The 17,399-nt window shown below is 41.8% G+C and overlaps 1 protein-coding gene and 1 pseudogene across 7 annotated transcripts in view; one reads left to right on the top strand and one right to left on the bottom strand.

Annotated features, from left to right (window-relative positions):
* The window catches only part of MTM1 (myotubularin 1), a 120,251-nt gene that overhangs the window by 78,326 nt on the left and 24,526 nt on the right, over positions 1-17,399 (bottom strand). For 5 of the 6 annotated variants that reach the window (XM_032264129.1, XM_032264126.1, XM_032264127.1 and 2 more), the window contains exons 3-4: positions 13,672-13,744; positions 11,536-11,630 (exon numbers count right to left, since the gene is read on the bottom strand). In XM_032264129.1, coding sequence (XP_032120020.1) covers positions 11,536-11,630; positions 13,672-13,744 — 168 coding nt within the window. The remainder of the gene's footprint in view (positions 1-11,535; positions 11,631-13,671; positions 13,745-17,399) is intronic. The other variant, XM_032264128.1, reaches the window with a different exon arrangement.
* On the top strand, positions 329-1,230 carry LOC116540581 (annotated as a pseudogene). The gene has a single exon (XR_004264503.1). The product of XR_004264503.1 is annotated as a gamma-aminobutyric acid receptor-associated protein pseudogene (transcript).

Here is a 17,399-nt window from a genome sequence, read left to right as displayed (position 1 = left end):
TAGAAGAGCACATCTGATGCTATCATTCCCTGGCTCACACCACTTCAAAAGTAGTGTGGAAAGCTACAAAAGCTTCTGATTGCTAAACTCTAAAAACCCAAATCATGGGGGAGATGGGAAGATGTTGGTCAAAGGACACAAAATTTCAATTAATAGAAGGAGTAAGTTTCAGAGATCTACTGTGTAACACAGTGACTACAACTAATAACTATTGTGCACTGGAAAATTACTGAGAGTAAATTTTAAATGTTCTGACCACACAAAATATGTATGGGAGGCCATGATTACGTTATGTAGCTTGATTGACTCATTCCACAATGTGTATATATTTCAAAACACATTGGAATCTGCCCGCCCGTCGCCGCTGTCGCCGCCGCCCCCCGTCCGGCCCCCCCGGGTTCCCTCAGCCCAGCCCGGTCCAGCCCGGTTCCCGGGAGGATGAAGTTCGTGTACAAAGAAGAGCATCCGTTCGAGAAGCGCCGCTCTGAAGGCGAGAAGATCCAAAAGAAATACCCGGACCGGGTGCCGGTGATAGTAGAAAAGGCTCCCAAAGCTCGGATAGGAGACCTGGACAAAAAGAAATACCTGGTGCCTTCTGATCTCACAGTTGGTCAGTTCTACTTCTTGATCCGGAAGCGAATTCATCTCCGAGCTGAGGATGCCTTGTTTTTCTTTGTCAACAATGTCATTCCACCCACCAGTGCCACAATGGGTCAACTTTACCAGGAACACCATGAAGAAGACTTCTTTCTGTACATTGCCTATAGTGACAAAAGTGTCTACGGTCTGCAAAGCTGCTGCCCCTGAGCTGGAGGGGGCTCTCATTCTACAAAGAGAGAGGTGGCCCCCCTTTCTTGACTTCCTCCTCCTTCAAGCTCAAATACCACCTCCCTTATTCAGGACCGGCACTTCTTAATGTTTAAGGCTTTCTCTCCAGCCTCTCTTAGGAGGGGTAATGGTGGAGCTGGCATCTTGTCCCTCTCCCTTCTCTTTTCCCCTTTCTCTGCCCGCCTTTCCCATTCTGCTTTAGACTCTTGATTGTCAGTCTCTGTCACATCTAGTGATTGTTTTGGTTTCTGTTCCCTTTCTGACTGCCCAAGGGGCTCAGAACCCCAGCAATCCCTTCCTTTCACTACCTTCTTTTTTGGGGGTAGTTGGAAGGGACTGAAATTGTGGGGGGAAGGTAGGAGGCACATCAATAAAGAAGAAACCACCAAAAAAAAAAAAAAAGACAAAAAAAACAACGTTGCACATGATATATACAATCTTGGTCAATTAAAAAATAAAGGGCTGGGCATGGTGGCTCATGCCTGCAGTCCCAGCACTTTGGGAGGCTAAGACAGGCAGATTGCTTGAGCCCAGGAGTTTGATACCAGCCTGGGCAACACAGCAAGACCCTATCTCTACAATAAACACAAAAATGAGCTAGCCATGGTGGTGCGCACCTGCAGTCCCAGCTACTCAGGAAGTTGAGGTGGGAGGATTGCTTGAGCTCAAGAGGTCGTAGCTGCAGTAAGCTATGATTGCGCTGCTACACTCCAGCCTAGGCAACAGCGAGACCCTGTCTCAAATCAATCAATCAAATGAATAAATGAAAAAATTAAAACCCAAAATCCTGAACAGGGTGGGGAAGGCCTAGGACATCTGGCCACCATCTACCTCTCTTACCTCACCCCTTGCCATTGTCCCCCCACTCAGCCATACTGTCATCTTTTCATGCTTCCTTTGGTCTCAGGTCCTCTCAAATGCTGTTCTCTCAGCTTCTTCTCACCTCCTCAGTCCCTGCCTCACATCTAGGGAACTTGAATACATTCTTCAGACCCCAGGTCAAGCGTCATTTTCTCAGGACAATTTCTCAGACTCCTCAAACTATTGTGCTCCTGTACTACTCCCATGCTCCTGATCACAGCTTGTTATTATATATTGGGGTGATTATTAGAAGAATGTCTGTCAATCCCATTAGAACTATAAGCTTTGTGAGGGAGGAACTATGTCTGCTGTGCTCACCACCATATCCTAGCCCCTGGCATAGTGCTTAACACATACGGGACTCTCAGACATTCAATGAATACAGAATGAAAGCTTGGGACTGGAGCTAGAGAAGTAGAAAGCAACTGACAATGGAGAAAAAAGAGGGTGAGGACAGAACTCTGGGGAAAATAGTATTGAGGAGGTAGGGAAGAAAAAATGAGCTGCAGAGGAGGCAAAAGGCAGAAGTGAGAGAAGAACCAAGAATGCATGGGGAAAAGGGTAAAGGAAGGAGCAGTCAACACAATCAATCCCTGCATAGAAACGTAAAAGTCCAGAACTCAACCAAAGCCGTCGGAATTGAGCAGTGAAACAGTAGTTTCAATAGGGAAGAGGAGCCAGACCACAAGAAGTAAGGAGTCAGTAGTCTGGAACTGGAAGCAGCATGTGTGGACTCGTTTTAAAGAAGTTTGTCCAAGAAAGGGAAGAGAGGGGATGATTCTGTCAGTGGTAGCAGGAATACAAGAAGGTGTTTTCAAATAAAGACACTTGAGCAAGGCCAGGCGTGGTGGCTCACACCTGTAATCCCAGCACTTTGGGAGGCTGAGGTGGGCAGATCATATGAGGTCAGGCGTTCGAGACCAGCCTAGCCAATATGGTGAAACCCCATCTCTACTAAAAATACAAAAAATAACTGGGTGTGGTGGTGCATGCCTGTAATTCCAGCTACTTGGGAAGCTGAGGCAGGAGAATCACTTGAACCCGGGAGGCAGAGGTTACAGTAAGCTGATATCACACCACTGCATTCCAACCTGGGCAACAGAGCAAGACTCTGTCTCAAAATGGAAGGAAGGAAGGAAGAAAAGAGGGAGGGTGAGACTGGAGCAGATTCACAGAGCAGGGGGAAGGAGAACCAAAAATGATGAAAACCAAAAATGTACGATGCAGAATAACTAATGGGTAACTGAGACTCTAGAGGGGAAAGGAGAAAGGTTTAAAGAGTGGGATCCACTTTGGAAAATAAGATGTCTGATTCCTTCCTCTCATATATGAGGGAAGGAGGAAAAGATAGGTGAAGATAGACCTCTTTAGGTGGTGACAAGGGGACTTATGACAGCGCAGAGAGGATGATTTTTAACTTTTCAACATAATAAGAGATGAGGTCAGCTCAAGAGCATGAAGGTTTGTCACTGCAGTGGTGGACGGTGTAATGAGAAGTCAATCTGGGACCGAAAGAATTGCCAAAGCAGCGAAGAGACCCTTTCTGAAAGCCTAAATTTGTAGTGGAACTAATTAATTAAACCCGTTATGTGACTAACATCATAGCTTAGTAGCCCACAGACCCTAAAGTTTGGGGATTAGCATGGGGACAAGGGACAAAGGAACCAGGGGTATTAGCGGGAATTAGGTTTTATTTTTTAAACATAAAGCATTTGTTTTGCAGCAGCAATATAAGAAGATGATTTAAGACTGGAAGTTTAAAAGAATACCTATAGCATGAATCCTATGTTCCCACTGATGTTCCCATTTATGGCTATACTAGGGTGTTTTATTATAGTCTATTTAGCATTATTTCACCTACTATAAAAGGAAAAGAGGTGCCAAATCCACAAGAGAGAAGGACCTGAAAAGGACAGTCTTGAAAAGTTTCCAATGCATTTTTTTTTTTTTGCAAAGAAAAAATACTACAGGAATCCTTTTTGCTTGTGCTTGTAATTAAGTGGACTGGCCTTCCCTCTGAAATGTAGGTATGGCTTTGAAATGCTCACACGGGAAGGTAAATTTTGCCTCCCTTCCTGGCAGTATCCAAGACTTACACCTCCAATGACAGCCACCAACAGAGATTAGGGAACCTGAGTGCTGCTGCACTTGTTCCATGCCCAGCCCTTAGATGGCATGACACTCAGCACCCATCTGAAAGTCATTTTGCAACCAAGTATTTGCGACAGAGTTTGACTGACATGTAGACTGCCTACTTGTCTTGATTCTCCAAATATTATCTTTGCACTGGTAATTCATCAGAAAAACAAAGTAGACCACATTACACTAGCTCTTCATGGAAGTACCTTTACCAACTAAAAGTTAACATTGTATGCTCCATCTTTATAGAGAGTCAACAAAAGAACCAGCAAATCGAACAGGATTCAAGAATCCTTGGGAAATACATTGCCTGAAGAATTGAATCACTGTGTCACTATCTTCTAGAGAGAAGCCAAACAACAAATTCGTCCTTGAATTTAATCCAGGAAGAATGTGCTGTTTCTGACTCGTCATCAGAAAATGAAAACTCTCTATCCAACATGTTTCTCATCTTGCCAGCAGTCCTGAACCTAGAACCAAATTATATGGCCCAAGGTTTCTGATATGCTCAACTGGAAGCCTTAAAAGCCCCCATTCCTTTAGCTCCCTCCATATTTCCTATATTTTGTTCTATTTTAAAAAGGGACGTGTGTGGACGGGATGCGGTGGCTCACACTTGTAATCCCAGCACTTTGGGAGGCCGAGGTGGACAGATCACGAGGTCAGGAGTTCAAGACCAGCCTGGCCAACACAGTGAAACCTTGTCTCTACTAAAAATACAAAAATTAGCTGGGCATGGTGGCAGACGCCTGTAATCCCAGCTACTCAGGAGGCTGAGGCAGAAAAATCGCTTGAACCCGGGAGGCGGAGGTTGCAGTAAGCTGAGATTGCACCATTGCACTCCAGCCTGGGTGACAGAGCTAGACTCTGTCTCAAAAAGTAAAAATAAAAATAAAATACAAAGGGATGTGTGAAATGACTGGGAGTGAGAAATACTAACTTTTGGGTGGTGATTACCTCTGCTGTGAAGTGGGAGGAAAGGATGGGATTTCTTCAGCTGAGAGGTGGACCCAAAGACATTTATGTTATTCTTCATAAGCTTTCTATAGTAAACACTTCGGAACGATTTTTAAGAGGGGTGGAGGGCAAATGGCAGAGATGGGGTGGGGATGAAGGTATGTTCTAGGTGAACAAAATGGCTGCAAGAGAAGTCCATAGGTGAAGAAGCAGAGGGCTTATTTAGGAAGACCAAGTTGCTCATAGGAGCCAAAGCATAGGGTGTATACACAGGGGAGGGGGAAAGGTAAGATGGCAGCAGTGTGGTGAGGACCGTGAACACCTGGCTAGGGAAAATGTGATAAGATAGGAAAGTAGAGTTTCTGAGTAAGGGAATGAGAAGATTGCAGGTATGTCTTAAGGAGCAGATAAAATGGAAGGGAGAGACACTAAAGTCAGGGAGGCCTAGCTGAAGGAGACTGACAGGGCCTAGGGGATAGACATGGGGGATTAGGGTAGGGCAACATGACTAGAAAGGACGGGGCAAATGTGATGAAGTCTACAGAGGAGAAGCGGGGATGGGTAGACAGAGGAGACTCCAGGGTGATGAGAAGAAAATGGCACCATCCAGAGAAACAAGAACACTAAAAGGAGAAAGTTGAGTCGAACATTTCAGCTTGACATTTCAGGTGAAAATTCAAGGGATCTCCAACAGGCAGTAAGGAATGAGAAACTGGGGCTCAAAAAAAAGCCCAGGGACTGTGCCAGGGTGGCATCTGCTTTGTCTACCTGTCAGCTGTTGTCATACTGAGATAAAAGAGTCAGTGGAAGAGGGCTGGGTAAACTCTAAGGAGCTTTGTTACTATACAATTTCACGTGCATGGAAGTGACTAACGCCAAGCGGGTAGCTTAAAGCCACAGGGAGAAGAATGAATGGAGAGCAGCTCGCCTAGGTCTGGAAGCTGCAGAATCTTTACAGAAAGAGCAAGGTGGAAGAGGGCTGCGAGAAAGACCCAAGGACTCACATCTCCATGGAATCTGTTCTCACTGGGGATCCTGTGAGCCTCCTCCTCCTGGACACACTCCATGGCCTCTTTTCATTCTTTATCTTACTGAACCTTGCAACATTTCACACCATGGTCCACTCCGTTCCTTCTTGAGATTCTTTTCTCCTACTGACTTCCATCACGGCCCTTTATCCAGAGATTTTCTACTGCTCTAACTGTTGCCACTTGGTTGTCTCCACTGGCTCTTCTCACTCTCTCCATCATGGAAAAGTGTGCATATCCCCTGGGGTCCTCTCCTTAGCCCGTATCTTTTTATGTTACATATTTGTCCAAGGTGATCTCATGAATGTCTGCGGTCTTTAGTGCTACCAATGAGCTAATGACTTCAGAAGCTTGAGTCAGGTTTCCAACTGCTTCTGAGCCATTTCCATGTGGTAGTTGTAGAGTTGTAAGTCCATGACTTCAGACTCACTTCCCCATTGGGCTTATCTACAACATATTCCTTCTCCTATAATATAATGTCTATTTTCCCCTAGAGCACATATGCCCAACTGTTTAGGGATAATCCTGGGACACACTGGAAGAACTGTCTTGGGCCACACATAAAATACACTAACACTAATGAGAGCTGATGAGCTTAAAAAAAGGTCCGTGCATAATTTTTGTGATACCTGCCACAACAGATAAGCAAAAAAGTCCTCGCATTCAAAGGACTGGACACAGCTGCAGGCCTAGAGCCTCCAAAAGGGAGCACAGCTCTGCTGACACTTTGATTTTAACTCAGTGCGACCTGCATCAGTCTGATCTACAGATCTACAAGACCTACAGATAATAAATTTGTGTTACTTAAAAATATATATATAATGTCTATTTGGATGAATGGGAGCAGCTCCTATCATTCAAGTGAAAGTTTGTTCAACTACTTCCTCCAAATGGCCCCTCAAGCCCTCCAAATCTCTCATGGCTGTCCCCTTTTCTATCTCCACGATGACTGTACTAAGCCCTTACCACTTACCTGGAAAACTAAAATAACTTCCTAGTTGGACTTCCTGACTTCAGTCTCTCCCTCCCCTAACCCATCCCACACACTGTAGCCAGAGTTCTCTTTCTGAAATCACATAGGATATGTCATTGTCCATGTAACTTGCCTACTGCTTAATTGTGACTTATGAGACTATTAAGGCTGCTGGCTCTTCTTGCAGCCTCATCCCCTTCTGTTCCCCACGCCTCCCTCAACCCTCAATGTTCCAGCTCCAATAGATCATTCAACCATCTTCATAACATATGGTGTTTTTCCATATTGTTATACATGCAATACAGAAAAGCACCATAGAGATGTGGAAACCCTCTACCTGATATGCTCCTCTTTCCTTCCTGTCCAGAAAATTGTTACCATTCTTCCAGACTTGGTTCATGTATCATCTCCCTATAAAGCATTCCATGACTCGTCCAACTGGCAGGATCATCTTCTCCCTTCTGATAGCACTATGCGTACCGCTGTGGGCTTTGTCATATTACAACACAATTACTCAACTCTGTATCCTATGAGGCTGTGCAGGCCTCAGGGTAGAGTATTATCCACCTTGCACAGTGTTAAATTCACCATGGTGCTCAGTGAATGTTTCTGGAATGAAGACATGAATACCTGAATGAACAAGGGTTAAGGTATCTTTCTCATGCACTATAGCATCTAAACACAAAGTGCTTCTGGAAGGAGCCCTGAAAGCAGTCCTACTCATGGTAGTCTACCAGATTACAGGCTATCACCTACCTACAATAGGCCCTACTATAGTCACAACATTAACCCAAAGCCAAATTCCTTAGTGCCCTTGAGGCCAAAAGGTGGCTATGGGATTTCTCAACTCCAGAAGCAATGTTAGTATTCAAGATGCCACAATGTAGTAGGGGCCATAATGTGGTCAAACCACAATGACTAGGCCTTTGCCCTCTGAGCAGCACTAACAACATAGGGCCCATTTCCTCTCAAGTTCATTCAGTATGTTTTTAGTGTGCATTACTGCCTACCAGGACACTGTACTAGCTAGGCATGAAGGACCAAAAGGACTCAGCATTTGATAAGACCACAGACAGAGCAGCAAATAAGACAGAATCTATTCATTCAACACATACTGACTTAGCATCTTCAATGTGCCAGACTCCTTCCTAAGAACAGAAAGAACATCAGTGAATAGACAGACAAGAATCCTTGTCCTCAGAGACAACAAACAAGATGAATTAGTCAAATATATAACATAGGAGATAGTGACAAGTGCTCAGGAGAAAAATTAAACACAGAAAAGAGGTATTCAAAGTTTAGCTAAAGGGCCAGGGAAGGTTTCACAGCAATGTGTTAATACAGAGGCATGAAAAAAGGCTGCAGGGACACAAAGGAAAAGTGATTCCTTCAAGAGAAACTGGGGAAGACTCCAGAGAGGGAGTGGCTTTTGAGACAGGTTCTGTAGGATGAATAGCAGCTTCTGAAAGGGGTGGAGAAAGGGCCTCCAGGTTCGGTGAGAATGGTACATGCATGATGGGAGAAGGAAAGGCTCTGCGCACTTGGGGAGAAGTGATGTCAGTCAAGGCTGAAGAAGTCAGAAGGACTTTTATGCCACAGAAAGAGAATGGATTTTATTCTGTGGGCCACAGGGATCCAATGGTAGTTTTGGAACTGAGAAGCAAAGGGGTCAGCCTCACACTAAGGATGAGCACACTGGAGATGGGATGCGGGGCAGACTGTGGGGACAGGCCATGCAAGGAGGGTGAGGTAGAAGCAGGCCATGGTGCCGCTCTCAGGACATGGCCACTGTTCCTCTACTTCACTGGGCCACAGGAGGCAAGGAATCTGCCCTTGACACCTAAGAAATAGCAGAGCTGACTCCAGAATCAGACCACACACATCTAGAATCATCACTCCCACTGCAGTGTTTACATACCTGAAACAAATAGGTGTCCACTTCAAAATGCCAGTGAGATGACAGCTCTTTGTCAAACATGCAACACAATTTTTCAGTTTGCAGCAGAATCCACAATTAATGCTCTTGTTTAGGACTTTAGTTGAAGAAACACTATGATGACTATGTTTTTAGACTCCTGTGTAACTATTTACATAGCATTCTTTATATGATGTTTTCTGCCGTTAGCTGCCTGCTTTTATACTTGGACTAAATGTTGTGGCCAATTGCTTAAAATGTTTATGTAAAATTTAGTGGAAGAAGAAATAAGTTAGTAGTCAGTGTTAGATGGGCATCTTATTCACCCACTCAGCACTAACCCCACCCTCTAGGGCATCATATGCAAAAATAAAACTTGCTGAGAGTTCTCCCAACTGTAAAAGTAATACATGTTCATTATGGGTTTTTGAAAAATATTGACAGGTGAAAGGAGGAAGACATGTATAATCCCTCTCTTCAGATAGCCCAAATACTGAAATCTTTGGTGTATTTCTTTCCAGCTTCTTTTCTACAGACAATTTTTGTTTTTCTTAGTTGAGGTCATACTACATACACAATCTTGTTGTATCATCAAAGTCTAAATAACTTCCCCAGTTCATCATCAGTGACAGCATAAGGTGGAACCGGGTACATGGGGAGAGTCAAAAAAACCAAGAGTACAAGAAGCAAAAGGGACCATAATGTTTAATTGTAACTTTTGACAATTCTCCCATACATTAGCATAAAATCTTTCAATATATCCTAATTTGACCCTTGGGAGCTCTACAGAATAAATCTAATCCCTGCTCCACAGAAAGGCACTTCAAATATTCAAAGATGGATCCATCATGTCCCCTTTTAGCCATCCTTTCTTCAGACAAGATCAGCATTTATTCCGATCACTGCTCAAACTGCAGTCCCTTCATTAATCTGGTTATCTGTGTCTGAACTCTCTTTAGTTTGTTAACGTCCCTCTTAAAACTTGCCATCTGGCTTTGAACACAATATTTCAGATGGAGCTATTGTTTCATTTTGTCTGGCAATTATGTATACTTCTCTTAACTCAGCCTAGGGACAGATTAGCTTTTAATCAGTCATATCCAATTACTGGTTCAAATAAGCTTGGATCTCTGTTAAGACAGACCTCCTATCCCTTACCGATAACAACTGATTTTTACTGAGTAATTGTTATCTACACACAATTTTATATTATTAGTTTTGTTCCAATATCCTATCCAGTTAAGATCATTTCAAACCCTGATCCCATCACCTAGCACATTGGCTAGGATGGTGTTTTTCACATATTGGAAATGCATGTGTTCTATGTGCTCCTCTGCATTGCACCAGAAATACTGGAAAGGAAGGGCCCCGCACAGCGAGATGTTAGTGACCACCCTTGCTGGCATTAAGCCTGAAATCCACAGCCTATAACTCCACCTAAGTGTACTGCCACCATTCGGCCCAGGCGTCTTTACCAGGGTCGGTCCTACAGCCTTGATTCCATCAAGACAATGTGCCAATAACACTCCCAGTGGTTGATTTCTTTTCTAAGTGCTTAAAAATCATCTGTTTAAAATTATTATTTGTAGAATTTTTGCCAATTGTTGCCAAGGGTGAACATCCAGCTTGCTGTTGTTTTCACAATCTTCTTTCCCATTCTGGAAAGCTAGAACATTCACTCTTCTCCACTCTTACTTAAAAGTTTGAATAGAGTCACATAAATAAAATGCCCTGTGGCCTGATCCATGTACCTATCCCTACAAGCACTCTGCTAGAGGAAATTCCATAAGTTGGGGCAGCTATCAAAGTGGGTTCCCACAGCTAAGGCAATGGGGATAATAAACAGCAGTTTTTCAGAATTCAAACATAATAATGAACACCATAAAAGAAAAAAAAAGATTAAAAGATACAAACTAATCTAGATTAGAACTGTCCTAAAAAACGGTGGAGTAAAAGCAATAAAACAAAAGGTACATTTTCCCAACAGCCTCAAGGTCACCTGTGTAGAAGCTGCTGATGGGCTACTCTCTGTGAACCCTGGACCTCTTCCCCATTCACATCTCATCAAAATATACCTCCCCTTCAGGTTGACCTGGCCAATGACAACCCACCACATCTACCAGAAGTCCTCAGTGACAGCCACAGCAGCTACTCACTCTCTCTTCCCTTTCTGAGGCATCTCTTTTCCATCTCATTGTCCTAGCCATGAAACATTCCTCAAAATGCTGTGTCAAACCTTTCATGGCTGGGGATTGAAAAAGTAGAGTGGCAGTAAGCCATACCATAGTTATCCTAGTTCTACACTGCTACCTGGTGCTTTATCATTGAACACTCGAAAAAGTTCTAGAATAGTGGGCCTTACCCAGAAATTCACATCAGTACCCTCCTCTGTGATATTTTAGATAATAGAACTGTGCCTGGACCCCAGGCCTGGATATTCTTATGCACTCTATCTAGGACATCTGTATTTTTTTTTTTTTTTTTAACTTTTATGGATACTATGTTGTTTGTTAAGCTCCACAAGCGGGTCTCATCTGTACCTCTGGCAAAGAACAACTGTTCTACACCTAACTTCTCCAAACTAGCAAATGGTTACAATTACTAACCCCTCCCCCACCATTATGAGGGATAAGACTATTTTTTATTTACCCTATTCCTTACATATAAAAGTGTTAGTATTAAATGAGTTTTCCATAAGCAAAATATGAAGAGTTGAAAAGCAAATACATTCCATGTTAATTTGACCCACAGTCAATCTTGCAAAGTAGAAAAGAAACAATTTAGCATTAACTTTAACAGTTAGGGTCATCTTTACGGTCTTATATTCTACTTACCGTTTCCAAACTTCTTAAATAAAGACGATAATTTGTGATGTAAACTCTTCCCTTAATGGGGCCATTGAAAGGACATATGTAAATAACTTCTTTGTCTATTGAGATAAAAAAAGTACCCTAAAATAATGGAAATATATACCAAGATACACAACAAATGGTACTAATTTAATATAAACTATTCAGCTAAGAATAACTACAATCTTAAAAATTACTGAAAAGGTTGAAAGCAAGCACTGGCAATGCTTCTACATTACTGGCTGGGTTGAGTTGAGATAGTGGGGGAACTACTGGGGTCACATCACCTCCAGGCACTCACAATGCTTCCCTGAGCTTTCCCACAATGCTGTCACTACCTGGGGCAAGGTGACAACAGCTCCACAGCAGAAGTGAATAAGAATATTGCTGTTGCTACCCTAAAGTGGTTGTAAAGATAACAACTATTTGAGCTACTTCAACCAGAGGAAGGCAACTCACCTGGGACAGTCTCATGGCCTGATAGACTAAGAGATGAGGCTACCAATCTCTAACCACAGAAACATAATCATGTTTTATATAAATGTCAGCAGTAAAAATCTTTTCAGTTTATTCCTCTTTTTTTTTTTTTAAATAGGGTCTTGCTGTATTGCCCAAGCTGGAGTTCAGTGGTACAATCATGGCTCACTGCAGCCTCGACCTCCCAGGCTCAAGCAGTCCTCCCACCTCAGCCTCCTGAATAGCTGGGACTATGGGTACGTGCCATAGCACCTAGCTCATATCTTAATTTTTAGTAAAGATGAGGTTTTGCTATGTTGCCCAGGCTGGTCACCAACTCCTGGCCTCAAGTGATCCTCCTACTTCAGCCTCTCAAAGTGCTGGGATTACAGATGTAAGCCACCACACCAAGCCTCTTTCTTTTTTTAATAGTCTAGAATAGAGTTTGGCTAGGTTCACTTCAAATAGTGAAGTTATATAAAACAGGTGGCTAAAAGAATAGCACATCTTTGGAAGAATAAACATAAGGAGAAGTTAAATCAGAAGAATTAATTATAATAGAAATATGTCTCTCTTATCCTTCAAGAATGTCCTTGAATGTGTTAATGACTCATAATGATTTTGAAATCCCTTTCTGCTAAAGTACTAAATAAAAAATAGTAAGGCTACTTCCTGCTAGTTCTATTAGTTACTACCTGGGTTAAGGTTCAGGCACTGATACCTACCACCAAAACTTCATATATGAAGACCATCAAAAGTAAAATATCTTCTTTGCTCTTATCCAGAAATTGGGATGAACACATCCCACTAGTCTCCATTTCAAGACTAGAATGTGTGCAAGTTTGTGGAACTCAGAAGAGAATTTCTCATGGTGTATGGCTAATTCCCAAAGGTACTTTGCTTAGGCTAGGCATCTAATTAGCACCAGGTTTTAGCCATTTAAGCTAAACAACCCAGATCTCAATTAATCAAAAGATTCCCTGGAACAATGGTAACCACATTCGCTTCAAACACATTGAATTCTGAGAATAGGGTGTTGATATGAATATAAAATTTGCCCACAACATTAGCAGTTGGTTTAGAAGCTGTCAGACACTTCTATATTCTTAAGCCGGAGTGATGTAGCCCTTCCAAAGTCGATCCCTTCCTTTAAGTATATGTTTATCATGAAAAATAACATCAAAATATTACCTAAATTTTACTAACTTCCATTTTCTGACAAATGAAAGGTATTTTAAAGCGATATGGTCTCCTATATTTCAAAGAGGAAAATGCTTAAGCCTTCAAGCCTTTTAAGTTTATCATTTTAAAGCATGCATCACAGACTGAAAACCTTAATATCATTTTGCTCTTAAAACCTTAAACCATGAGAGCTTATGGCTCCAATGAGAGACGTTCAAGAGATAATCCACATTTTTTTTTTTTCCTAAATCATTCTCAGTCTTTGGTACAGACACAAGAATATCACTACCCTTATGAGCATGAAGCTCTTGAAAGAACTCTTTAATCAAGAAACGGATGCAGAGAGTTCTGTGTTAACACTTCTAAACAAAGCTAGCCTATTTGTCTAAGTCTGACTTCTAAAGAGTAAGAGGGATTGAAGCCACCTGATCCTGCCAGACTTCTCCTCAAGTTATGCAAATCTTAATGTCAGCAGGTCCTTACCAGTGATTAGTGTTTCCCCTGGAAGTCGTGGAACAGCCTCAGTGAGATCCCGATTGACTCCATCTCGAGATGTCTAGAAACAAAACAGACGCATCAGAAGTAATGACATTTATACACTGTTTTTAAGTAGGAATAAAAGCCACTAGAGATATGCTTTTTAAAGAAAAAAAGATTTAGCATTTGGGAAAACTGGCACAAAAATTCAAACTAAAAAAAATACAATCTAACACCATTAATTACACGTGTCAACTTCTGATATTAAATAATGTTAGCATGCTTTTCAATGATATTAATTTTTAAACTACATTTCCAAGCACTTTAAAGTTAACAGCTTTCAGGAAAGTGATAAAAAGTAAATATTAAGAGTATTCTATAGATACACATACACTGTAGCAGCTTTTTTTTTTTTTTTCATATTCAGCCATCTTTTGGGAAGAGTAGGAAGGAAAACTTCAATTCCATAGAGGCTTAACTAACAGTACAACTATTAGCCAGAATCCTATTACAATGCCCGAAAATCATTGTGAGTACCTATTGCGTTTTTTACTTCACTAAGATCCTTCCTCACTTTTTACTTTCTCACATTGACTAAGATCCTTATCCTAGATAAGAGGAAAGAGTGGTCTGTCAGAGAACTTTTGAGCTGGCAAAAGCCTTAGGAGCCGTGTGTGCAAATTCTTCATGTCACTTTACTATTTCTCTAGGCTTCCTAGCTTTAGAGGTATTCTCAGGCACGTGCGTCATTCAATCACTTCCACAGCTCTGCTGGGCAGGCTCAGTGTTATTAGTCACTACAACCCGCAGGTGACTTCGAGTTCTCAAAGTCTAATTTGCCACCGACACCCACTGTCTTTCAGGTTATTCAGCCACCCTAGTGGATTAATACAATGATGTGTTGCAGGTGCTAGTCTGATAACATTTGAGGCACATCACTAACATCTGTTTGGGTAAAAGGTTTTTTTTTCTAGTTGTTGTCCAAAATCACACTGCAATCATTTCATGAGTGAAATTACTCATGCTTCCGTCAGAGCAGTTTTGTGAGCATTAAGTGAAAAAAAAAATACACAAGCACACTTTTATTTTTTGAGACAGACTTGCTCTGTCGCCAGGCAACAGTGGTGTGATCTCAGCTTCCTGCAACGTCTGCCTCCCAACTCCCAGGTTCAAGTGATTCTCATGCCTGAGTCTCCCGAGTAGCTAGGACTATAGGTGTGAGCCACCATGCCCAGCTAATTTCTGCATTTTAGTAGAGACAGGGTTTCATCATGTTGGCTAGGGTGGTCTTGAACTCCTGGTCTCAAGTGATCTGCCTGCCTTGACCTCCCAAAGTGCTGAGATTACAGGTGTGAGCCACCATGCACACTTTTGTGAATTACCAAAGGCTACGCAAATAGAATTATTATGAAACAAGAGAAATGTGAATTGTCTATTTAGGTGAAATATAAGTTGTCAAAGAGGGGTGCTGTGCTTAATTTTCAATTTTTTTTTTCCCATTCAGAGGCAGAATGAAAATTCCTACCCAATTTAAAAAATTTTCTAGTACCTGCAAGCTAAGCAATTTTACTAGCTAGGCAAGACAAACTGTTCTTAGTCAAGAATGCCTTCCTTGATGAGAAGCAAAACCAGACACCTTATATAAATTGTAAGATAGGAAAGCAATTATTATCCTTTAACACTACCTCTCACTAACTAAAAACAGGTATAACAAGCAAATACAATACTCAGTACATCTTTTAAATACCACAGTTCTGGGTCAGGAGAAGAAAACCAACCACAAAATAAGGGGAGTGAATGTTTAAAAAAGGATATCATGGGATTAATATAGATATACATTATATCAGAGTAGCATTACAAAAGGATTTCTAGTTACATTCTTGAAATTACTCCTGTGTTTAGAACTGATTCTTGTACCATAAAAATACTTAAATACAATAAAAACATATAATCTTGGAGATGAGGATGGTCTTGTAGGCACCCAAAACAGAAAATTTTAAAGGAAAAGATAGATGTGATTACATAAATCTTTAAGTTTCTGTATTTCAAAATCAAAACAAAATACCATAAATACAATTAAAAGGCCAACAATAAACCAGGAAGAAGACTTGTAACATATATTATAGAGCTGATTATCAAAATATAAGAAACAAGCTAGGCATGGTGGTCCATGCCTGTAACCCCAGCATTTTGGGATGCTGAGGTGGGTAGATAGCTTGAAGCCAGGAGTTTGAAACCAGCCTGGCTAACATGGTGAAACCCCAACTCTACTAAAGATACAAAAATTAGCCAGGTGTGGTGGTGCACACCTGTAATCCCAGCTACTCGGGAGGCTGAGGCATGAGAATCACTTGAACCAAGGAGGCAGAGGTTGCAGTGAGCCAGACTGCATCACTGCACTCCAATAGAGTGAGACTGTCTCAAAAAAAAAAAAAAAAATTACACACACACACACACACACACACACACACACACACACAGAACACATAATCAATAAGAATTCCCCTCAAAACCCCCAAAAGCCAAATAGAGGACATGAACAATCACTTCACAAAAGAAGTACGAACTAATAACAAACACACTTTTTATTTATTTATTTATTTATTTAGAGACAAGATCACTCTGTCGTCCTAGCTGAAGTGCAGTGGTGAGATCTCAGCTCACCGCAACCTCTGCCTCCTGGGCTCAAACAATCTCCCACCTCAGCCTCTTGAGTAGCTAGAACTATAGGTACATGTCACCACACCCAGGCTAATTTTTTTGTAGTTTTGGTAGAGATAGGGTTTCACCATGTTGCCCAGGCCAGTCTCGAACTCCTGAGTTTAAGTGATCCACCTACCTCAGCCTCCTAAAATTCTGGGATTACAAGCGTGAGCCACCTCACCAGACCATAAACACACTTTTTTTTAAAAAAAAAGGTGTGTTCAATAACTCATTAGTAATCAAGAAATACAAATGAAAAGACCACCTTTTGCTCCCTTCTGATTGCTTGGGCATCCTTCTCCACCTGGTGGGAGTATAAATTAAACTTCGTGGTAGATAATTTTAGGGCCTTAAAGGGCCATGAAGAAAGCTTATTTTAAATTAATCCCTTCCTTTTAATGCACCTTCCAAAATCTCCCTTTAATTACACAATCTTCCCCTGGATACCTTGAACCATTTTCTGTTAAAGTTGTATTTGTTTTGGTTATGCAACGATTTTATCATCATAATTAGAAAATAATGCCAATATTTAGGAAGGTGTAGCAGCCTGCTCAGCAGGCCTTAGCCTTCCAGTGTGTCCTTCAGCAACCTTTTTGGGTGGAGAATTGCCTAGTACCTTAAACATAAGGTCTAGCAGTCATTTCACAAGACAGAGGTTCTCAAAAATGAAGTTACGTGAAAGGATTTACAAACATAAAACTCACTTAACACATATAAGGTATTCTATCTAAAAGCTTTGCTAGGCTGGGCACGGTGGCTCATGCCTGTAATCCCAGCACTTTGGGAGGCTGAGGCAGGTGGATCACCTGAGGTCAGGAGTTCGAGCAGCCTGGCCAACATGGTGAAGCCCAGTCTCTATAAAAATACAAAAATTAGCTGGGCATGGTAGCATGCACCTGTAATCCCAGCTATGCAGGAGGCTGAGGCAGAAGAATCGCTTGAATCTGGGAGGCGGAGGTTGCAGTGAGCAGAGATGGTGCCACTGCACTCCAGCCTGGGCGACAGAGTAAGACTCTGTCTCAAAAAAAAAA

This window comes from Sapajus apella, unplaced genomic scaffold, assembly GCF_009761245.1.
Source record: "Sapajus apella isolate SASKATOON/1434 unplaced genomic scaffold, GSC_monkey_1.0 scaffold142, whole genome shotgun sequence".
Classification (NCBI taxonomy): Eukaryota; Metazoa; Chordata; class Mammalia; order Primates; family Cebidae; genus Sapajus; species Sapajus apella.
The sequence above is the reverse complement of the archived record's forward strand: the minus strand, read 5'-3'. Positions and strand labels throughout refer to the sequence as shown.